This window comes from Danio rerio, chromosome 3 (genome assembly GCF_049306965.1).
Source record: "Danio rerio strain Tuebingen ecotype United States chromosome 3, GRCz12tu, whole genome shotgun sequence".
In the NCBI taxonomy this organism is placed as follows: domain Eukaryota; kingdom Metazoa; phylum Chordata; class Actinopteri; order Cypriniformes; family Danionidae; genus Danio; species Danio rerio.
In genome coordinates, this window is record NC_133178.1 from 31,246,294 (window position 1) to 31,265,070 (window position 18,777).

The 18,777-nt window shown below is 39.6% G+C and overlaps 1 protein-coding gene across 2 annotated transcripts in view; it reads left to right on the forward strand.

The window, feature by feature from the left end:
- prr12b (proline rich 12b) overlaps nucleotides 1–18,777 on the forward strand; it is a 33,576-nt gene that overhangs the window by 9,002 nt on the left and 5,797 nt on the right. Inside the window, exons 4-12 of one of the 2 annotated variants that reach the window (XM_680992.9) lie at nucleotides 27–4,516; nucleotides 4,651–4,869; nucleotides 5,981–6,058; nucleotides 6,586–7,393; nucleotides 7,484–7,980; nucleotides 10,419–10,535; nucleotides 10,628–10,761; nucleotides 12,992–13,635; nucleotides 16,126–16,245. In XM_680992.9, coding sequence (XP_686084.5) covers nucleotides 27–4,516; nucleotides 4,651–4,869; nucleotides 5,981–6,058; nucleotides 6,586–7,393; nucleotides 7,484–7,980; nucleotides 10,419–10,535; nucleotides 10,628–10,761; nucleotides 12,992–13,635; nucleotides 16,126–16,245 — 7,107 coding nt within the window. The remainder of the gene's footprint in view (nucleotides 1–26; nucleotides 4,517–4,650; nucleotides 4,870–5,980; nucleotides 6,059–6,585; nucleotides 7,394–7,483; nucleotides 7,981–10,418; nucleotides 10,536–10,627; nucleotides 10,762–12,991; nucleotides 13,636–16,125; nucleotides 16,246–18,777) is intronic. The other variant, XM_005164066.5, reaches the window with a different exon arrangement.

Genomic DNA, 18,777 nt, shown 5'->3' on the forward strand with positions numbered 1-18,777 from the left:
CCTTTTCTTTCTCTCTGTTGCTGTAGCAATGCATACCCCAGCCCCTGCAGAGCTATTCATTTCTGGTGCACTACCTGGCTCTGGCTCATTTCCCTCTTCCTCTGCTCTGTCGGCATATCAGCACCCTGCATCCTTCTCAGGGCGCTCCTTCCCTGGAGTGGCCCCATCATTATCTCTGCAGGACACGCCTACCTTCAGTCCTACTTCCAATGGTCTTCTGTCACCCCATGATCCTTTGCTGCACATTAAAACACCCTCCCAATCAAGCCTTGGCTTTGACCGTCTTCTGTCTTCACAGAGTGGGAATGCTTCATATAGAGGGCCACAAGAACCTACTAGTGCTCCTCCACCCCAAGCATCTGCATCCTCATCATCACGCCATTTACCCCCCCAGTTTAATTTGCTGTCCTCACAGCTGCAGGACCAGTCATCTCAACTCTACAATTCCTCTGTATTTTCTTCTGCACCCCCTCAACCACAGTCCCAGGAAAGAGCAATCCCCAGACAAGATAGTGTGATAAAGCACTACCAGAGACCTTCTCCTGGACAGTCTCAACTTTCCTCTTCCACACCTCATCCTCTTCAACACTATCTTAGTTGTGGTGCATCGGGATACCAGCAGATACCCCATCATCGTCATGGATCTGCCATAAACTGTAGTCCACTGGGTGAGCAGAGTCCATCATCTGACCCCAAGCCCTCACCTCGATCAGAGCAAATTTACCGGCCAATTATCCAACCTCCATATACCACTTCTTCAGTATCCTCCTCAGCTAGTTCGGGTGGTGGTATTGGGAAAACAGGGAAAAGCTCCAGCTCAAGTAGCGGCTACTCTTCTTCGGGCTCCTCCTCATCTCGAACACCCCACACCCCTCCATCTGCTTCATCCACCACTTCTTCTTCCTCCTCAGCCTCTAATCCCAATGCCTCATCCAGTACCTCCTCTGCACCTTCAAGGCAGCAACCACCACCTCAGTCAGCACCGCAACCCCCTCCTCCACCACCCCCCACAGTGTCATCCTCTGTTACACAGCAGCAGCCACCAAAACCTTGCCTGTCTACATATGGCTCTCCTGTTGCTCCTGTCAAACCAACCCCTGGCCTTCCTGGTCAGACCCCACCACAACAACAGTCATATTCACCAAGTCAGCCACCCCCCTCTCACCTGCCCCAGCCATATGGAGGATTTAGTTCTCCACAGGCCCAAGATCTTGGTTCCAGTCTTGGAGGATCTGGAAAAGCTTATGGAAGTCTTGGAACAACAGGGCGTTCATTTTCAGCAGAGGTTGTCTATGGCTCTGATTCGGGATATGGTTCTTTACCACCATCTCTTGGAGGGGCAGGAAGTCCTTCAATGAGCTATGGTGGCACAGGACATTCACCTGCCCTGATGGTGTCTGGAGGTGGTACTGGTACAACAGGTAGTACCACTGGTTCAGGAGCAGGGAGTTCAGGAAGTGTGGGAGTTGGGTCAGTTAGTGGTAGTGTAGGAAGTGGTGCAGGATCATACCACCTCCCAGATTCCAGCCCTTCACCCTCAAGTAATTCTGGAATAATTCGCCCGAGTCTGCACTCCCCTGTGCCAACTCGACCTGCACAATCACCTGGAGGGAATGGGGGCAGCAAATACCTATCGTCAGTCCTCTCCCCAGCATTCTTGGCTTCTCCACAAGGTTACTCGGACTCAAGGGTGCCTCCTCAGCAAACACAGTCTTATCACACAACACCACCAAAATCAAAGTCTGATTCTGATATGCTTGGTGTAGAAAGATCTCAAGAGGAGGATGAAGAAGATGAGGAAGATTTTTTGATTCAACAATTATTACACTCCCAGAGTCCAGGACCCAATTCCTCCCAACATCATTCTCAACAAGCTCAGCAAGTAGCTTCACAACAACCACAGCCCCAATCCATTTCCCAGAGTAGAGATGGAGGAAAGTCACTCTCTGCTTATGAACTAAATAAGGCATCTGAAGAACGTTATCATTTACAAAGTGTCATTCGGACTAATAATACAACCAACAGTGCATCTACAGTTACTGCTGGCTCTTGTGGCCAAGGCACAGGTTTAGAGAACCAGTTAGAGATGTCTCTGAAAAAGCAGCAGCAAACTAAAGCTGATAGAGTCCTGTCTGGAGCTGGTACAAATGGAGGTCGAGGTGCAATTGATTCTTTGTCACACGCTCATTCTCATGGTCAACATGACTCTCTTAGTTCAGTGGTCCACTATGGCAGAGGAGACCATTACACTCATCAAACACATCAACATCACCCTACACACCCATCACACTCCCAACACCCTCAGCATTCGCAGCACCCTCATCCACATTCAATGTCCCACTCACATATGGATCTTAAGAAAGCTCAGGATCCTTCAGAATTACCATACCTGCGAAAGACTCCAGACTTACAGCAGCGACAGACCCAGTCCACCATTGGACTAATGGATTCTCCACCTGACCCATCTCAGCAAACCTCCCAAGCTCACCTTCTCCAATCTGTACTTTCGCATACCACTCGAAACAAAATGGACAACCAACAGGCTTCTACACAACAACAACAACAACACCCAATGAGTCAGCAGGCCATGATTGGACAAACAGGGGGATTGGGAAATAGTGGCCCTGGAGGAGTAGACACTCAGCCACAGGCTTCTCAACTTCAACTCCAGCTGCAGTCCCAAACTATGGAGGTTCATTATGGACGTGAGGCTCAGCGAAACCAAAGCCAGTCAAGTCAAAATTCTGTTTCACCACTAGACATGCTAGAGAGATCTTTATCCAGGACAAATAGTCGGGAAGGGACAGCGCCTTCTGATAGAGTTGGCACAGGGGATGGGAGCAATGCTGATCATCACAGACAACAACAGCATCGGATGTCCTCACATCACCAGTCCCACCATTCTCAACAACCAGCAGCAGAGCTTCATGACTTCTTGTCTGAGCCTGATGTGAGCATGTCAGCCCCTTCTCATTTGCACCATATGACCTCACACCATCCACCTCCTCATGCCCATCATCAGCCACAGACACATTCTCACCATCATAACCCTCACCAGCACCCTCACCACATGCAACCTTCTTCTGGACCTCCACAGCCCCAATCACAAACCAGGGAACAAGAACCACAGCTCTCACAGCCACAGCTGGATCAGCTTAAAGAGCATCAATATGACACTGGTAGTCCTGTGGGGAAAACATCTCAGAACCAGAATCAGACCCAAGAGCAGCAACAGCGGTTTGTGCCATTGACATCTATTTGTTTTCCAGATTCTCTTCTCCAAGATGAGGATCGGTCCTTTTTTCCAGGAATGGAAGATATGTTCTGCTCTGAAGATTACAAGGCAAGTTGTGCTGGGGGAGGTGGAAGTGCAGGACAAGGAGGTCAGGATGGTGTTTCAGAGGCACGTGGATCAGTACCAGATGGAATGGATGTTGTTAAAAATACAGGTGGCGGAGGTGCATATGACATGATGGGTCACCATGGTGATCAGGGGTATGGGCAGTACTGCCACAGTTTGTCTGAATCCGGCAATGGTACTATGCACTTAGATCTTGACCCCTTAAAATCTCATGAACTCCCATCTACTGTAAACACAGAACAGTTGGGCTTAATCCAGTCTCAGGGCCCAGGCCTTGGGATGGGCAGCACGGGACAAGTTATGGATGGAACTGGAAACAAAATGATGGGCAATGTGGGTGTTGGTAGTGGTCCTGGAACAGGGGGGCTCTCCTCCCCAATCTTTTGCTCCTCTAGACCTAAAAAACTTTTAAAAACAAGCTCATTTCATCTCCTAAAACAGCGAAAAGACCCCAATGCCCAATCACAGGTTAAAAAGAACTATGCTCAAGAATATGAGTTTGAAGATGATGAGGACAAAGCAAATGTTCCTGCTGATATTCGCTTAAACAGTAGACGTCTCCCAGATCTGCTTCCTGATCTTGTTTCCAGTTGCAGAAAGTCTGGAAGTGGTTCAGGAGTTGGGAGTTTAAGTCCTTTAATCAGTGATTTAGACTTTTGCCACCCCTCAGGATACCCATCCCTTAGACCTCCTCCACAGATGCTCCCACAAGATGGCCCAAAGAAGAGGGGGAGAAAACCCACCAAACCTAAACGTGAAGGTCCACCAAGACCCAGGGGTAGGCCACGTATTAGGCCTCTTCCTGAGCCACCATATTGCAGAAATATGTTGGGGCCTGGGGGAGAAAGTAGAAGGGGACGTGGTCGAGGAAGAGGACGCGGAAGAAAGGATGATCAAATGCTGGATATGCACAGAGACATGAATAAGGGGCAGAACTACCATCAACAAGCACCTCAACTTCATCATCAACCACAGTTACAACAGCACATGCACCACCATCTACAACAACAACAACAGCAGCACCAACCACAACATATGCACCAACAGCAGCACCTACATGTACAACAACAACTTCATCATCAACAGCAGCACCACCAACAGCTTGCACAGCATCAGCCTCAGCAACAATACCAGGAACCCATCAAGCCAATCAAAGTACGCTAAATTTTAAAGTTTGTACCAGTAGTAAATTAGATATTGATTAATGATCAATGAAACCATAACAAAAAATATTGTTTATTCATTTAAAAATTGGCTTATGTATAAATACTTAATTGTTTTCCTCCCAGATTAAGCTCCCTATTCCTTCCATGCCCTCATCTGATTCCCTCTTGAGGACAGACTCCATGTCCAGCACAGATCCAGTATTGTCTGATGGTTCGGTAGGATCTGCACCATCTCTTGGTTTGAGCCCAGGGCCCACTAACAGCGTGGAGCTAAACAGAATCGACATGAACAGAAATGATATGGGATGTGGTCAGGAAAAAATGAAGCAGAAAGCCCAAGAGGTGAGTCTCAGTTTGGAAAAATCTTTAGTGAATGTTGAAATCTAGCAGAGGATTTTTAAATAACTCCAGATGTTTTATGTAAAATGTAGAACAAGTGGCGCTTCAGTGGTTTGGTAGTTTAGCACATCATTTGTTGCAATAACTGTATCCTTTCATAATCACAAGCAAGACTTGTTTTATCATAGAAGTTGGTGCATTTAAAACCTTAGCATAAAGACAGAGCACAATCAATAAATTGTGATGAACTTGTTTTTACAATTTTAGGAACTAAAAACATGACAACCTCATTTATTAGTTAATATTGGGTCTTTAAATAACCTACAAATCTAGAGCAAGTTTAGTGAAGGAGGTGTGAGGAGGTCAAATATTTTTTGGAAGACTTGCCAGGCCAGAGTGTTGGCAGCAGTGATAGACTTAAACAATGGATTAAACATTTAAAAGACTTTTAAAGATTGCTTTATCAAGCACATTTCTAGTCATTGTAGTTAGCCCTGCTTAATACCGTTAGACAAGTGGTCAATTCCTGGAAGGCCGCAGCTTTGCATAGTTTAGCTCCAACCACCTCCAACTCACACCTGCTTAAAAGGTCTCTAGTAGTCTTGAACACCTTGATTAGTTGGATCAGCTGTGTTTGATCAGGTTTGGAACAAAACTGTGCAGAGCTGCGGCCTTACAGAAATTGAGTTTGAAACCTATGCGTTAGACAGTGCTATTTACCAGTTGAGGCAATTTGTAGCATGTGACATGAAATAAACTATGATTTATGCAATTAGTGACCCCTGATGAATTAAGAGACTAAGCCAAAGGAAAATGAATTAATTAATTATTTGAACAAAAAACCTAAAATAATACTGCCAAAGTTCTCTTCTACATTGGAGAAGTAAAAGCTTACGAAAAGCATGTTCCTAAGCAGGAAGCATTTTACAGCCCTAATCAAACGATGTCCTCCATATGTTTAAAATGCACTTATGAAATGTCCTCTGTTGCCTCAGCAACAGGTAGCCTCTGGATAAAAGGGTGGAAGACAGCTAGTCGGGTGTTACAGTATGTGGACATATATGCTTTTTTTTGTGTGTATGCACAATTTTTTATTTTTTTATTTATTTATTAGCAGATGTCCTGGGAGGGAGACATGGATGACCAAATGACCCCCGAGGCCTGGGCTACCATGCAGAAGCTCTCCAGCTCAGTAAGACTTGCATTCATTCTAATTCAAAATCTGATTTAGTTCTATAGAGAAGACAATAAATCACTCATATTTATTGTAATATGATAATATATACTCATAATATATTGTTTTAAATGCTAGTTTATGTGACCGTTCTCAGTGTCTGCTTCTTGCCACTAGAGGGAGCAATGGCCATAGACTAAGATGATTGGCAGACCACCCCGATGACTGAGTTCTTAAAAAATGCAATAAAAGAAAGGGAGAGTGCTGTTGCTAGGGTGGCTGTTGCTAAGGTTACTGATTCATAGTAACCATCATCAACCACCCTGCTGTTCAGTAAGGTGTTTTACCTCTCTCCAGACACACCTAATATAAGAGAGTAGGACTACAGTGATTTGAAAATATAAAGATGATGAATCACAAAGAACATTTATTTTGAAGCAGGTTTTCTGGCTTTTTCATTCTTTTTCCTGCTCCTATTTTCTATCTTTGCCTTACTTGTGCTATTTGTCCATTTTCTCCCATTCTGCCCTTTTCGTTTCTCTCAGACGGATGAGAAATCTTCAGAGCTGAAATCGGGTTTCATAACCTCCTTTCTGGATTTCTTAAAAACGGGGAAGAAGCCAGGCACTGAAGCTCCACCTGTAGATGGGTGCACGTCCACGGATTCCTCTTCCATAAAGGGAGGCATTCGCCCATTATCGCCACAACCACCCCCTCCTCCACCTCCTCACTTTGGAGAGAATGAAGGTGATGGAAGCCTGGGTCTCAGTAACTGTCCATCACCCTGTAAAAGACTTGACGAGGAGCTCAAGAGGAACCTAGAGACCCTGCCGTCCTTCTCCTCAGACGAGGAGGATTCTGTTAGTAAAAACCAGGACCTGCAGAAGAGCATCTCGTCAGCCATTTCTGCCCTCTATGACACTCCTCACAGCCTCGCTGCCATTCCTCCTCCACCTACACCATCACCACCCACTCCACAGACGGTCTCTCTAAACACCCCCCCACCACCCTCAGATCCAGAGTCTATCCTGCACGTTCATGCTGAACCAGAGCCTGACATACACGCGTCACAGCAGCTGGAAACACACACAAGGCCCAATCCCCAGGAGGAGGCACACATTCCAGGTGAGGACGAGGAACAGGAAGAGCCTGTACAGGAGACGCATGATGAAATACAGCAGAAAGACGACACACAGAGCGAGTGTGAGGAGGAAGGAGATGAGCTTGAAGAAGACAGAAGTGAAAAGGATGGAGCAGATCCGATAAGGACAGAAGAGAGCAAGCAGGAAGAGGAGGAGGAGGAGGAGGATGAACCTGCGTATGAAATGCTGGATGCTCTTAAGGCTGCTGAGAGTGAGTATTCAAACACATCCACAGTCAAGTTTAACATTCATATGGAATATTAATACCTCCTTCTTTTCTCAATCGCACACTATGTTTTAGGGTCTCCGTTGGAGTCACCTCCTGCTCCCCCTTCTCCTCCATCTCTTTCCCCCTCTCCCCCAACCTCTTCCTCGCCATCTCCTCTTCCTCCTCCACCTCTCTCTCTCCCCTCCCCTCTGCCATCTCAAGAAGAGGAGGAGAATATACAGCAACAGCCGCAACAGCCGCCGCTGCACAATTCCCTCCCTCCCAGTCCTTCTCCACCTGCTCTCCCTTCTCCCTCCCCGCCTCCACCCACGCTGCCCCCCTCCGCCACACCACCACCATCCCCCTCTCCACCTCCTCCCGAAGAGCTGCCCCAGCCCTCCCCAGAATCACCCCCCACCCCCGAAGATGCCCCGACGCCTCAGATCACGTCACTGCACCTGGCTAAGAAACAGTCCAACGCGGCCATTGCTGGAGAGAGTGAGGATGATGACAGCGAGAGTGGGGGGGAGGGGATCTTCAGAGAGCGGGATGAATTTGTGGTGCGCACAGAAGATATTGGTGCACTCAAGGTAGAAACAAATTCTCTGCTTTTGTTTTATTGTCTTCTTTTATGTATAGAAATAATATTTAGATGCTTAAAGGGATTGAGAAGGAAAATGCTGGCTTACCATTTATTGTATGAATTATTTTCTTCTCTGGAACGTAAAAGAGGAAAGTTGGAAAACAAATCTGCTCCTCTGCACTTCCATTGTGTGGTTAAAAGCTGTAATACATAAATTCTACTGTTATTTTGACACATTAAAGTTTGATTACAATCATACACAGTATGGCATGTAGTGAAAAGCTTTTGTTTAACTGCCCTGGCTAGACAAGCAGGAGACAGATATGTACAGGGTACGAATTATACATTGACAATCGGGTAGTGTCGGGTAACTTATTTGGTAATGTTAGTTTGTGTAATACACATGCTTCTGTGAATTAAATGTAAGCATTAATTTTAATTCCATTCAATTTATGAATAAAAGGTCTTACGTTTTCAATATTTTGAGGGAAATTTTGTGTATTTTGACCTACAATGTCCTCTGATTAGCTATTTTAGAGGTTATTGTAGGTCAAACTATGCATCCAATTTTACTTTTAGGCGTAGATTAAATGCCTATTTTACAAGAAATGTGTCTTATGTGAACACTTATAATATCTGTTTGTGCTCTTGAGCTGCAGTTTTAGGCTGTTGAATTACTTCTTGCATAGACTGCTTGACATGATTATGCATTTACAATGGTATGAACCATTATAGGGGTGGTTAAATATACAGTTGAAGTTTATTTTTTCCCACAATTTTTTCAACACATTTCTAAACATAATATTTTTATTTATATTTATTATATAATATTAATTTTATTTTATATTTACCATGATGACAGTAAATAATATGTGACTAGATATTTTTCAAGACACTTGAATTAATAAGGCTAGTTATTGTTCAACAATGGTTTTATTCTGTAGACTATCAAAAAATATAGCTTAAAGGGGCTTATAATTTTGACCTTAAAATGTTTTTTTTTTTATTAAAAAATGATTTTATTTTAGTCGAAATACTAAACTTACTGTGAAAAATTTCTTTGCTCTGTTAAACATAATTTGGGAAATATTTAAAAAAGAAAAAAAATTAAAGGGGGCTAATAATTCTGACTTCAACTGTATAAATATATTTTAACTATTAATATTATTTAAGTTACTGATCAGAGTTAACTAATTAAACCTTAGCACTTTCTATACATCTTGTTTTTATGTCCTTCAGGGAGGATCAAATGGTAATTAGCAGGGTCAGACCCCCCAAACCTGTACCATATGTAGATGGTACAGTATAAACATGAAAATTAGTTGTTTACACATCATGCTTCTAATCAGATTTTCATCTTGTCTTTCTTTTTCTTTTTTCTTTTTTTTTTTAGATTTTATTGATTTTTCTCATTTCAAATAATGCAGATGAATATCAAATAGAGAGCATTAACATAAAAGCAGAACAATACAAAATAAATAAATACAATAAATAAATAGTCATATAAATTGAATAAGTAAACCAAACCATTACACATACAAAAAAAGGGGGCATAGGGTTGCTAATATCATAGCCTTAATTATTATTTTGTCTTATTACATGTTTGCTAGCATTGTGTATTGCAGAAATTTTTCCCATTTATCAACATAAATGTCAATCCTTCCATATAAACTGTAGGAGAGTTTTTCGAAACTCGTCCTAACTCCGAAATCTACTCAAAGATCGAAGGTCTACTGGAAAATTTCCAGTTTTTAGCAATCATCCATCTGCCTAACATGATACAGCTCTGTATACACTGTGATTCAGCTTTATTCATGTGGCTTAAGGGAAAGGGTCTTAAAGTATGTATAGGCATGGGCAAAAGTCATACTGGGTGTGCAATATTAGGTATATAAGGTATTCATGCACCTCCCTCTAAAAATATTGGACTTCTGGGCATTGCCATAATGCATGAAAAAGGTCACCTGCTTCTTTCTGGCATCGCCAGCATTCTGGATTGTTTTTGAAACCTGCTCTTAACAGTCTCTTAGGGGTCCAGTAAAAATTTTAAACGGTATAAGATGTGTTCTAACATCTCTGGACATGATTTTAAATTGCCAGCAAATATTCAAATGTGCATCCTAAATCTTTTTCCCATATTATCAGAACTAATATTTTGACTAATTTGACTGAGCAGTGCATAATGTTTAGAAACTTTATGGCCAGTACTCATCTTGTCTTTTTAAACTGGTAAACGATTTCAGCTGTAATGTTGAACTGGTTGTCCATTAAGACTTTTTAAAGTCTGCTTTACAATACATGTTACTTTTTACTCCTGTAAGGATAAATACAAATAGAACTATGTCACCTTGAACTATAAAAAATAGTTGGTTATTTCATTTTAATCTCCATTGTATAACATTAAAACTTCTATATCAAATTTTTAATTCTCTCTTCTTTTCTCAGTTGGCGCTGCAGACCGGGCGAGAGCCTCCTCCTATCTGGAGGGTCCAGAAAGCTCTGCTGCAGAAGTTTGCTCCTGAAATCAAGGATGGACAGCGGCAGTTTTGTGCTACCAGTAATGTGAGTGTCTCCCTAGATAGCATGTCTGCTTGCATTAAAATGTAGTCACCACAGTGAACTCAAACTATCTGTCCTCTGTCACTCATTGGCAGTATTTGGGCTACTTCGGAGATGCAAAGATGCGCTATCAGCGTTTATATGTCAAGTTCCTGGAGAATGTGAACAAAAAGGATTACGTTCGAGTATGCTCGCGGAAACCTTGGCATCGGCCCAGTCTCACACTGAGGTAATTTCACCCTAAATGACCTTCTGGAGCTACTGTGGTCCTGTGATATGTAGCAGTTAATGCAGTAGTTACTGTCAATCATAGAAATTTGTGATCATTTACTCACCCTCATGCTGTTCAAAACTCTCATGCTGTTGCTTTTCACTGTGAAGCAGATTTGTTTTCACAGAATAAATGTACTCCACTTGTTACGGCTCTGTTCTCACCTGATATTAAGGTCAATTTTGGTCTGTAGAAAACAGAAGAGGGAAACACATTCCTGTTTATACCTGATGTTTTATTCAGTGTGCGAATTATACATTGACGATCAGAGGGGTCAACTTTTTCTGTAATGTTAGTTTTTGTAATACACGCTTCAGTTAATCTTATTTATTAATAAATCTATTTAAGTTTTCAGTATTTTGAGGGATATTTAGTGTATTCTGACCTACAGTATCTAATAAGCTACTTCTAAGGTTACTGTAAGTCAAACTATGCATCTATTTTGACTTGACTTTTAGGCTGTAAGTAGAAACAAAGCTATTTTATGAGAAAACAGTCTTGTGTTACATTGTCTCTAGATCTGCCGGTTTCAGTCTCTTGATTGAGTTTTTTCTCGCAGAATGATTGGTGCGATCATGCATTCACAGTAGTATGAACCATTATAGGGGTGGTCAAATGTAGATTTATATTATTATTTACATTTTTTTGTATTAATTTTAATTATTAGCATTATTATTTAAAATACAAAGCAGAGCTAATTATTTCTCATTATTACAGAGTTAACCCCCTATACATGTTGTTTTGATGTCCTTCAGGGGGTATCAAGCGTTAAAAAGGGGGGGTCCATCTCGCCATACTCCTTTATAATTCACACCCTAGTTTTAATCCATTTTTCTGTCCACTTTTCAGAGTTCTTAGGATCTATGGCCAGGTCTATATACAAGCCGCTTTTTGATCTTGTAGCCAAATATTGTAAAATAAGCAACTTGCATTATGAACATGAAAGGAGATGATGCACAATAACTGAATGCTGCAAAACATAGAAAGCCGTGGCTTTTCATGAGAATCAGCACTGGTTAGAGAACATTGCATTTTACATTTATGCCTCTTCAACCAAATTAACAACTTCAGATAAAAAAATAATCTAGTCTAGTGTGCTTTAGGGATGGGATGATAACCGCTTTCAAGGTTTACAGAGGTTTGGAAAGGTCAAGGTTTTGAAACCACATTTATCTTCTTTTATACCATTCCTATATCCTATAAGGTATATGTACATGCTTTTTTTATGTACATGTGTTTTTTAGGGCAACCGTATCCACAGCAAAAGAACTCTCTAAATCCAATGCTACTGGTCAGCCCACAATTCAGGAATTGTTTGAAAAAACAAGTTACTTATACACCAACATCCAAGCATGCTGTAGAGCTGAACAGTGCAGTGGCTTTACTTTATATATAAAGAAAAGAAAGCCTTTTAAAGTTGTTATGGAGATAGTCAGCGATTTATTTAAATTGTTTATCCTGACATGTTAAAATAAAAAGCCAAAATATAAAAAATGTTTCTTAAAATAAAATAGACTGTGTTCAAAAGGGATTTTTTAAATTCAGACATTTTAAAAGAACTGATCACAATACCGTTATAATATCAAGGTTATCATACCGTCAGAATCTTACACCAGCCCATGCTTAGTGTGCTTTAACGGCACATCCTAAAAATTTGAAGAATTAGGTCAGTCGGCAGGTTCAAATGGAATTGGCTGCATCAATGTTTTTGTTTGCCTCTGAAAGTGGATGAAGGTGGACAAGCTAAAAATGTTCCACACCCTGCTAAATCTGCCGTAATATCCCCTTGTGATCGGATCAAGAATAAGGATCTTAATACAAGGTGTAAACAGGGCCATATTTGTCTGACGGGAAAATAAGTATCTATCCACTGATAATCTCCCAGTGCAGCAGCTCTCAGATGGTTTATGTTCCTCGGACTTGACATTATGACATTTGATTTTGAGACACATGAGACTAATGACATTTGATGCCAGTGACAGCCCACCTGCTGCATAGCTTGTCTGATATTCATCACTAAAAATGACCCTGTCACAATATGCAAAAGGCTTAGAAAAATCTTTACAGAGTTCAAATTTAAAGCTACGTGAGAGTTAATGATAGCAGATTCAGATTTCTTGGAGCTGTCAAGTTCATCAGTTTATTGTCAATAAACATGGGTAAGAGAAATGTTTTTTCTTCCCATCAGGCGCCAGTCGCTCCCTAAACCACAACCTGTACGGAGCCTGACTCCACCTCGCATGGAACGAGACGATCGAGAGAAGGAGAGAGAAAGACAACGGGAGAAAGAGCAACGGGAGCAAAGAGAAAAGGAAAAGGAGAGAGAAAGAGAAAAGGAACGGGAACGAGAGAGGGAGCAGATCGAGAAATCTCGCCGAGAAAAGGAGAAGGAGAAAGAGAGGGAGCGAGAGCTAGAAAAGCAGAAAGAGAGGGAGAAACAAAAAGAAAGGGAAAAGGAGAAGGAAAGAGAAAAACAACGAGAGAGAGAAAGGGAAAAGGAAAAACAAAGGGAGAAGGAAAGAGAAAGGGAAAGACAGAGAGAGAAGGAAAGGGAAAAACAACGAGAGAAGGAGAAGGAGAAAGAGCGAGAGAAGGAAAAGAAACTCCAACAGAGACAGACTCAAGAGAAGCTGGACAGGAGACCGGCCTTGGTGGAGCGCGGGAGGGTCAAAGAGGACAAGAAAGTTGGAGAGAAGCGTGCTGACAGGACGAGAAGCAGGCCTGTCAAAGTAAAGGCAGAACCTCCACCCAAAAAGAGGAAGAAGTGGCTGAAAGAAGTGCCCTCTTCTTCAGATTCAGACTCTTCGCCTGAGCCGCCCAGTGATGATGAAGGTGTGTATGAAATATGCCCATATTCAGTCATTCATTGTATTCACAATACTGATTTTCACATGCACAATACTGACATCAAGAGCACTTCAAAACACTGTGAATAATGATTTATAGTTTCATTTTAGAGTTCCTTCAAGACTTTTTCGATTGTTGTATCAGGTTATCCGTAACGACTGACTTTATTTTAAACCGTTTGACATGTTTTCACATTCTTTGCACGGTAATCTGAAAAAGACACCGTCTTGTCTCTCTGAGTCTTGCACCAGGTTGCACATTTGCACTATAGACACTTTCACTTCATGTATCTTAGAAACATTCTGCATTTCAATTGTGCTTCATTCTGGTAAGTGGGCTTGACAAACCACCTGTGGAAACACTTTTCTCTCTTCTGCACCTGACATTTTTATCTAAACTCCATCTTACAAGAACTCAATAATGAAAACGATGTTTACTGTAAATGTACCACAATCATGTTGCACTGCTGCTTCAAACTTAAATACCTCGTTTGCATAATATTCACCTTTAATACCTCTCTTTCACAACATCCTGCACAGCATTGTTCAGTCACAAATAAAAGTACTTGTATAGCTTTGTCTTGTGTGTTTAGTTAAGTATCTTATAGTATTAGTTAGTTATGCATAGTTTTTTTTTTAAATAGCTCATGTCCAGTGTTGTGTTTGTATTTATGATTAATTTATTTAGCACTGTGGTCCTGCGAGACACGGCATTTCGTGTGTCTGTATGTCCACACATGTAGCTGAATGACAATATAGTTGACTTGACTTGACTTGGTCTACAACATTGAAAATTATGTGACCACTTGTAGGCCTTTCGTTCATTTACCCTTTATGGTACAGTTTCAGTTCGTTAAAAATAGTTAATTTAATAACTATAGTCAGTGCAATGATGAATATTAATTTTCGGTTGTTAATATCGGATTTTTTTTTTTATTGAAAAGTTTAAAATAACAGGATTTAGATGTAATAAAACAATAAAACTAATTTGTGACAAAAATTACTTTTGAAAATGAAAAATGTTCTTGCTTAATAAAAGTTTTTTTTTTTTTTTAAGCAAAATATTTCTGAGCCCAAACTTTTGAACAGAAGTGTAGGCCATGATATTTAAATATGGTAGTCTTTCAGTATGATATTTACAGTGTCCAGCGTGAATGAGTACACACTGTACAGATATTTGTGTAAATACATTAGATTAGCTCTAGTGTGGACTTTGGTACTGACTAATCTAACAAAATAACTGAAGATGACAGTGCAGTTTTTATACGCCCCAATGAACATGCTGGTAAAAAAAATATATATTAAAAATTGAATAAATAGGAAAAGTCAAGAATCATGAAAATATAAAATTGTGTAGTTTTGTTAGCAAAATTAAGTTAATTATTATGTCTCTATTCCTAATGATGTTAGATGACCACACTCATATAAATGTGTATAAAACTATTTTGTTTAAATGCATCAAAATATTTGGACTACATCCAAGAAAATGATAAAAATATCCAAAGTGGGTGTACTCATTTATCCTGATATATAATTATATATATCAAAGTATTTTATTATTATACATTATATTATTTACTATATAATACCAATTACAAGTCCATTTAAAACCAATTCAAATGAATAATACTGTGTAAAATTACCTGTACGTTCTGTCTTAGGCTATGTGTATAGTTTAAATATGTATAGTTAGTAGTTTGTATAGTGAGATTACTGCTCCGGTATGTTAATTATATATAGGTTTAAAGTTCAGTATTGTGTTCATATTTTTGATTGTTTATTGATGTAGTACCTTGGTCCTGCGAGACACACCTTTTTGTTCTACTATATCTCCACACATGTAGTGAAATGACAAAAAAGCTCAATATGACTTGACTTAAGTATTTAAAATGATTCCAATGCAGTACTTTTAAGTTAGGCTTGATCGGGTACTAAGAAATGTTAATCAATCCTAAATTGTTACCAAATATTGTTAAAATTTCTGTCAGGTATCCGTTTAATTGAGGTTGATATTCGATCTTTCTATGGATCATTTCTCTCCACACAGTTCTATTAATCACCGGTTATTTGAGTTTGCGCATACTCATGTTGGTATCAGGTTTGACAGTATCAAGCCAACGAGGTCTTGGGCGGCCTTTCTCCCGACATGGCCAAAATCGGATCATTTCTGTTTGTTAATCTTGACTTCCAGCTAGGTCTTTGGCTTGATGTACCCTAGGACTTTTTGTTGGTGATTCTCGCTGTCCGTGAGATGCGCAACAGTTAAAATTTAGTAACAGAAAAATGATACTGATATAGTCTGTAATCAGCTCAATATATGCCACGATGACCATTGGATTTAGTTAACCTCACATTATATGCAGGATATGTTCAGAAATCTCTCTGATTTCATTTAATCTCTCTGATCTTCATTTTGAATATGAATGAATTACTTAAGGCTTTGTTGTCATTTGTTTTGCATGTGTTCAATCCTCAGTATCCACACGCAGTGGGATGAACAGTCGGGCCATGAGAGAGATGTTTCGCAGTTATGTGGAGATGCTGGTCAGCACCGCTTTGGACCCTGACATGATCCAGGCTCTGGAGGACACCAACGGTGAGCCTCATCATTTGATAAATATAAAGTGCATGTGCGGAGGAGTGGTGGAGGTGATTAAGGGAGAGAAAGACAGACAGAGCAATGAAAGAGAAGTTTAATAAAGCAAGCGAGGTTGAGAGAGAGCACAATGAGGTGAGACTGGAAGAATAATGACAAGGAAAAGATGCTGAGGAAAGAGGAAAGCTGCGGTGACTGATGAAAGCAGTTACATTAAGTTTCATAACATAAGTGTTTAAATGTACGCATAGCTCGTTTTTGTGGGGAAGCAGATGATGTCATCTGTCCAGGCCTAAAGACAAATTTAAAGTCCCCAAGAAATCTAGATTTTGTTAGCTCACATTACCAGTTTTGAGGTGAACAATTCATCTGTGAATGTTATTAAGAAAAAAAAGATGGTTTGCCCATCTAATCTTTCATTTTTATCTGAAAATGCGGTTCCTGTTTGCTTTGTTAAATTGTCAGATTACATGATTTTGAGGTAAACATGCTTAACCACACCCCTCCAAGCGTTACTTTTGACAACAAACAGAAATAGTGAACAGGAGGTGTCTGTTAGGTTGTAATAACTCTGCCCTAACTCTTTTTCCCATCTCTCTGAATGAAATGCCTACTTTATTACGCTCAATGAGCTTACATTAGAAAAACAAGCCGCGCACACTGTTTGCTCCTTTAATATTCCGTTTCTATAGGAACTGCTTCACAATATCCAAAAAATAACGGTCGCAGATTCTGGTTCATGAGGACTTAAACTAAAAAATAAGTAATTTAACATTAGTTTAACGTGCAAAAAAAATCAAAAACTGTTTAAAACAGCCATTTATTTTATATAGTTATATATAGTTATATCAACTTTAATTTTTAAATGATTATAAAACAGGAAGAATGGGTGTTTTTCAACAGTTTTAGGACAACTTTGAAGAAAGGTTTTGATCCACTTCAAATGTTGACTAGTGTAGATATGCTCACGGTGAATCTCTTTTTCATTTCTAATAGAAACAAGTTCAGAATAACTGAGCACAAATGAATAAGTGTATTCATGCTGGACATTTCCTACTTGTTTATCTGTGTTTCCTTCTTGTTTCCTTCTAAAAAAATGTTTTGGATTGCATTTCTTAACTCCTAATGTCGCTAGTTAAACACATCCCATTTTTTCAACACATCCCATAATTTCTAAATTATCAGCCTCTACCAAATGGTTGATATGTCGATTTATGTTAAAAGTACCAGAAGTAAAATATATACTATGAAAAATATGAAAATAGGAAGTGTAAGACCAATTTATTTAAAAACTAAAAGATTTTTAAATACTAAATCATCTTTATTTTTTGAAGTATGCCATAAAATATTTCACATTCTCATTTAACACGTTTTCTTGAGTTTTTACAATAAAACCAAAATCAAGTGTAGTAGTGCAACAGGATTATGTTTGTTAGATTTTTTTGTAAACAATCAATGCTGTGTGTGTAAACCATTATTCAAAATATGAAAATTATTTTCAACAAAATATGGTCAACCATTTGGTAGAGCAGACAGTTAAATGTTAAGCATTTGTTGAGTGAAGAACCATACGTGTTATCTTCATTGTCATTGATTACAATATATATATATTTGTAGTCACGTGGTAGACTGGCGCAGACTGTAAATAACAGAGTAATACCATGAAATATTATACATACTGTTGTAAGGTATGAACAAGCCAATAATTTTAGCTGTTGTTTTATCATCTTTGGTAGTTTAGGTGGTGTAGTAGTGTATTGCTTTAAATTCTAGAACGCATTTGATTAGTCATTGCACCCAATGACTCATTTGATGTCCTCAAAATCATTGATTAGTTTTGGCATTTTGTTGTTGTCTTGCGGCAATAACTTACATGTAATTTTAAGACTTACATGTTTTTCCTAACACCAAACAATTACATTTTAGTTTCAAATGTTAAAGGGTCAGTTCAAAGAAAAATAAAAATGATGTTATTCATTACTAACCTCATGTCGTTCCAAACCCCTGAGATCTTCGTTCATCTTCAGAGCGCAAATACAGATATTTTAGATGAAATCCGAGAGCTCCCTCATCCTTCATAGAAAGCAATAGTCACAAGAAATTCAAAGTCCAGAAAAGGAACCAAAAACATTTGTGAAGACATGCCATATGACTGTAACCATACAAAGCTCCAAGAACTAGTTGTTGAAATGTATCTTTCATATCAGGTCAGGGTGCATAAATACTATGGGAATTTGATGCATATGTCTTGCACTGCTGACTTCATAATGGCAAATACATCAAACCTATACCTATAGGAAGCAAGCAAGTGAGCAAAATCCTATTTACAGGGCTGTTTTTTATTTATTTATTTATCTTTTGCATACAAAAGTGTTTTTGGAGCTCTGTATGCTTACAGTTGGACCAATGTTAGTAATTTACATTTTGTAAGTGAACTAATTCTTTAAAAGTGAAAACAATGGTATCAATGTTGCATCCAATTAAAATTATGCTTCAGGTTGTACTATAAATCAGCTTTCTTATGTTTCTACT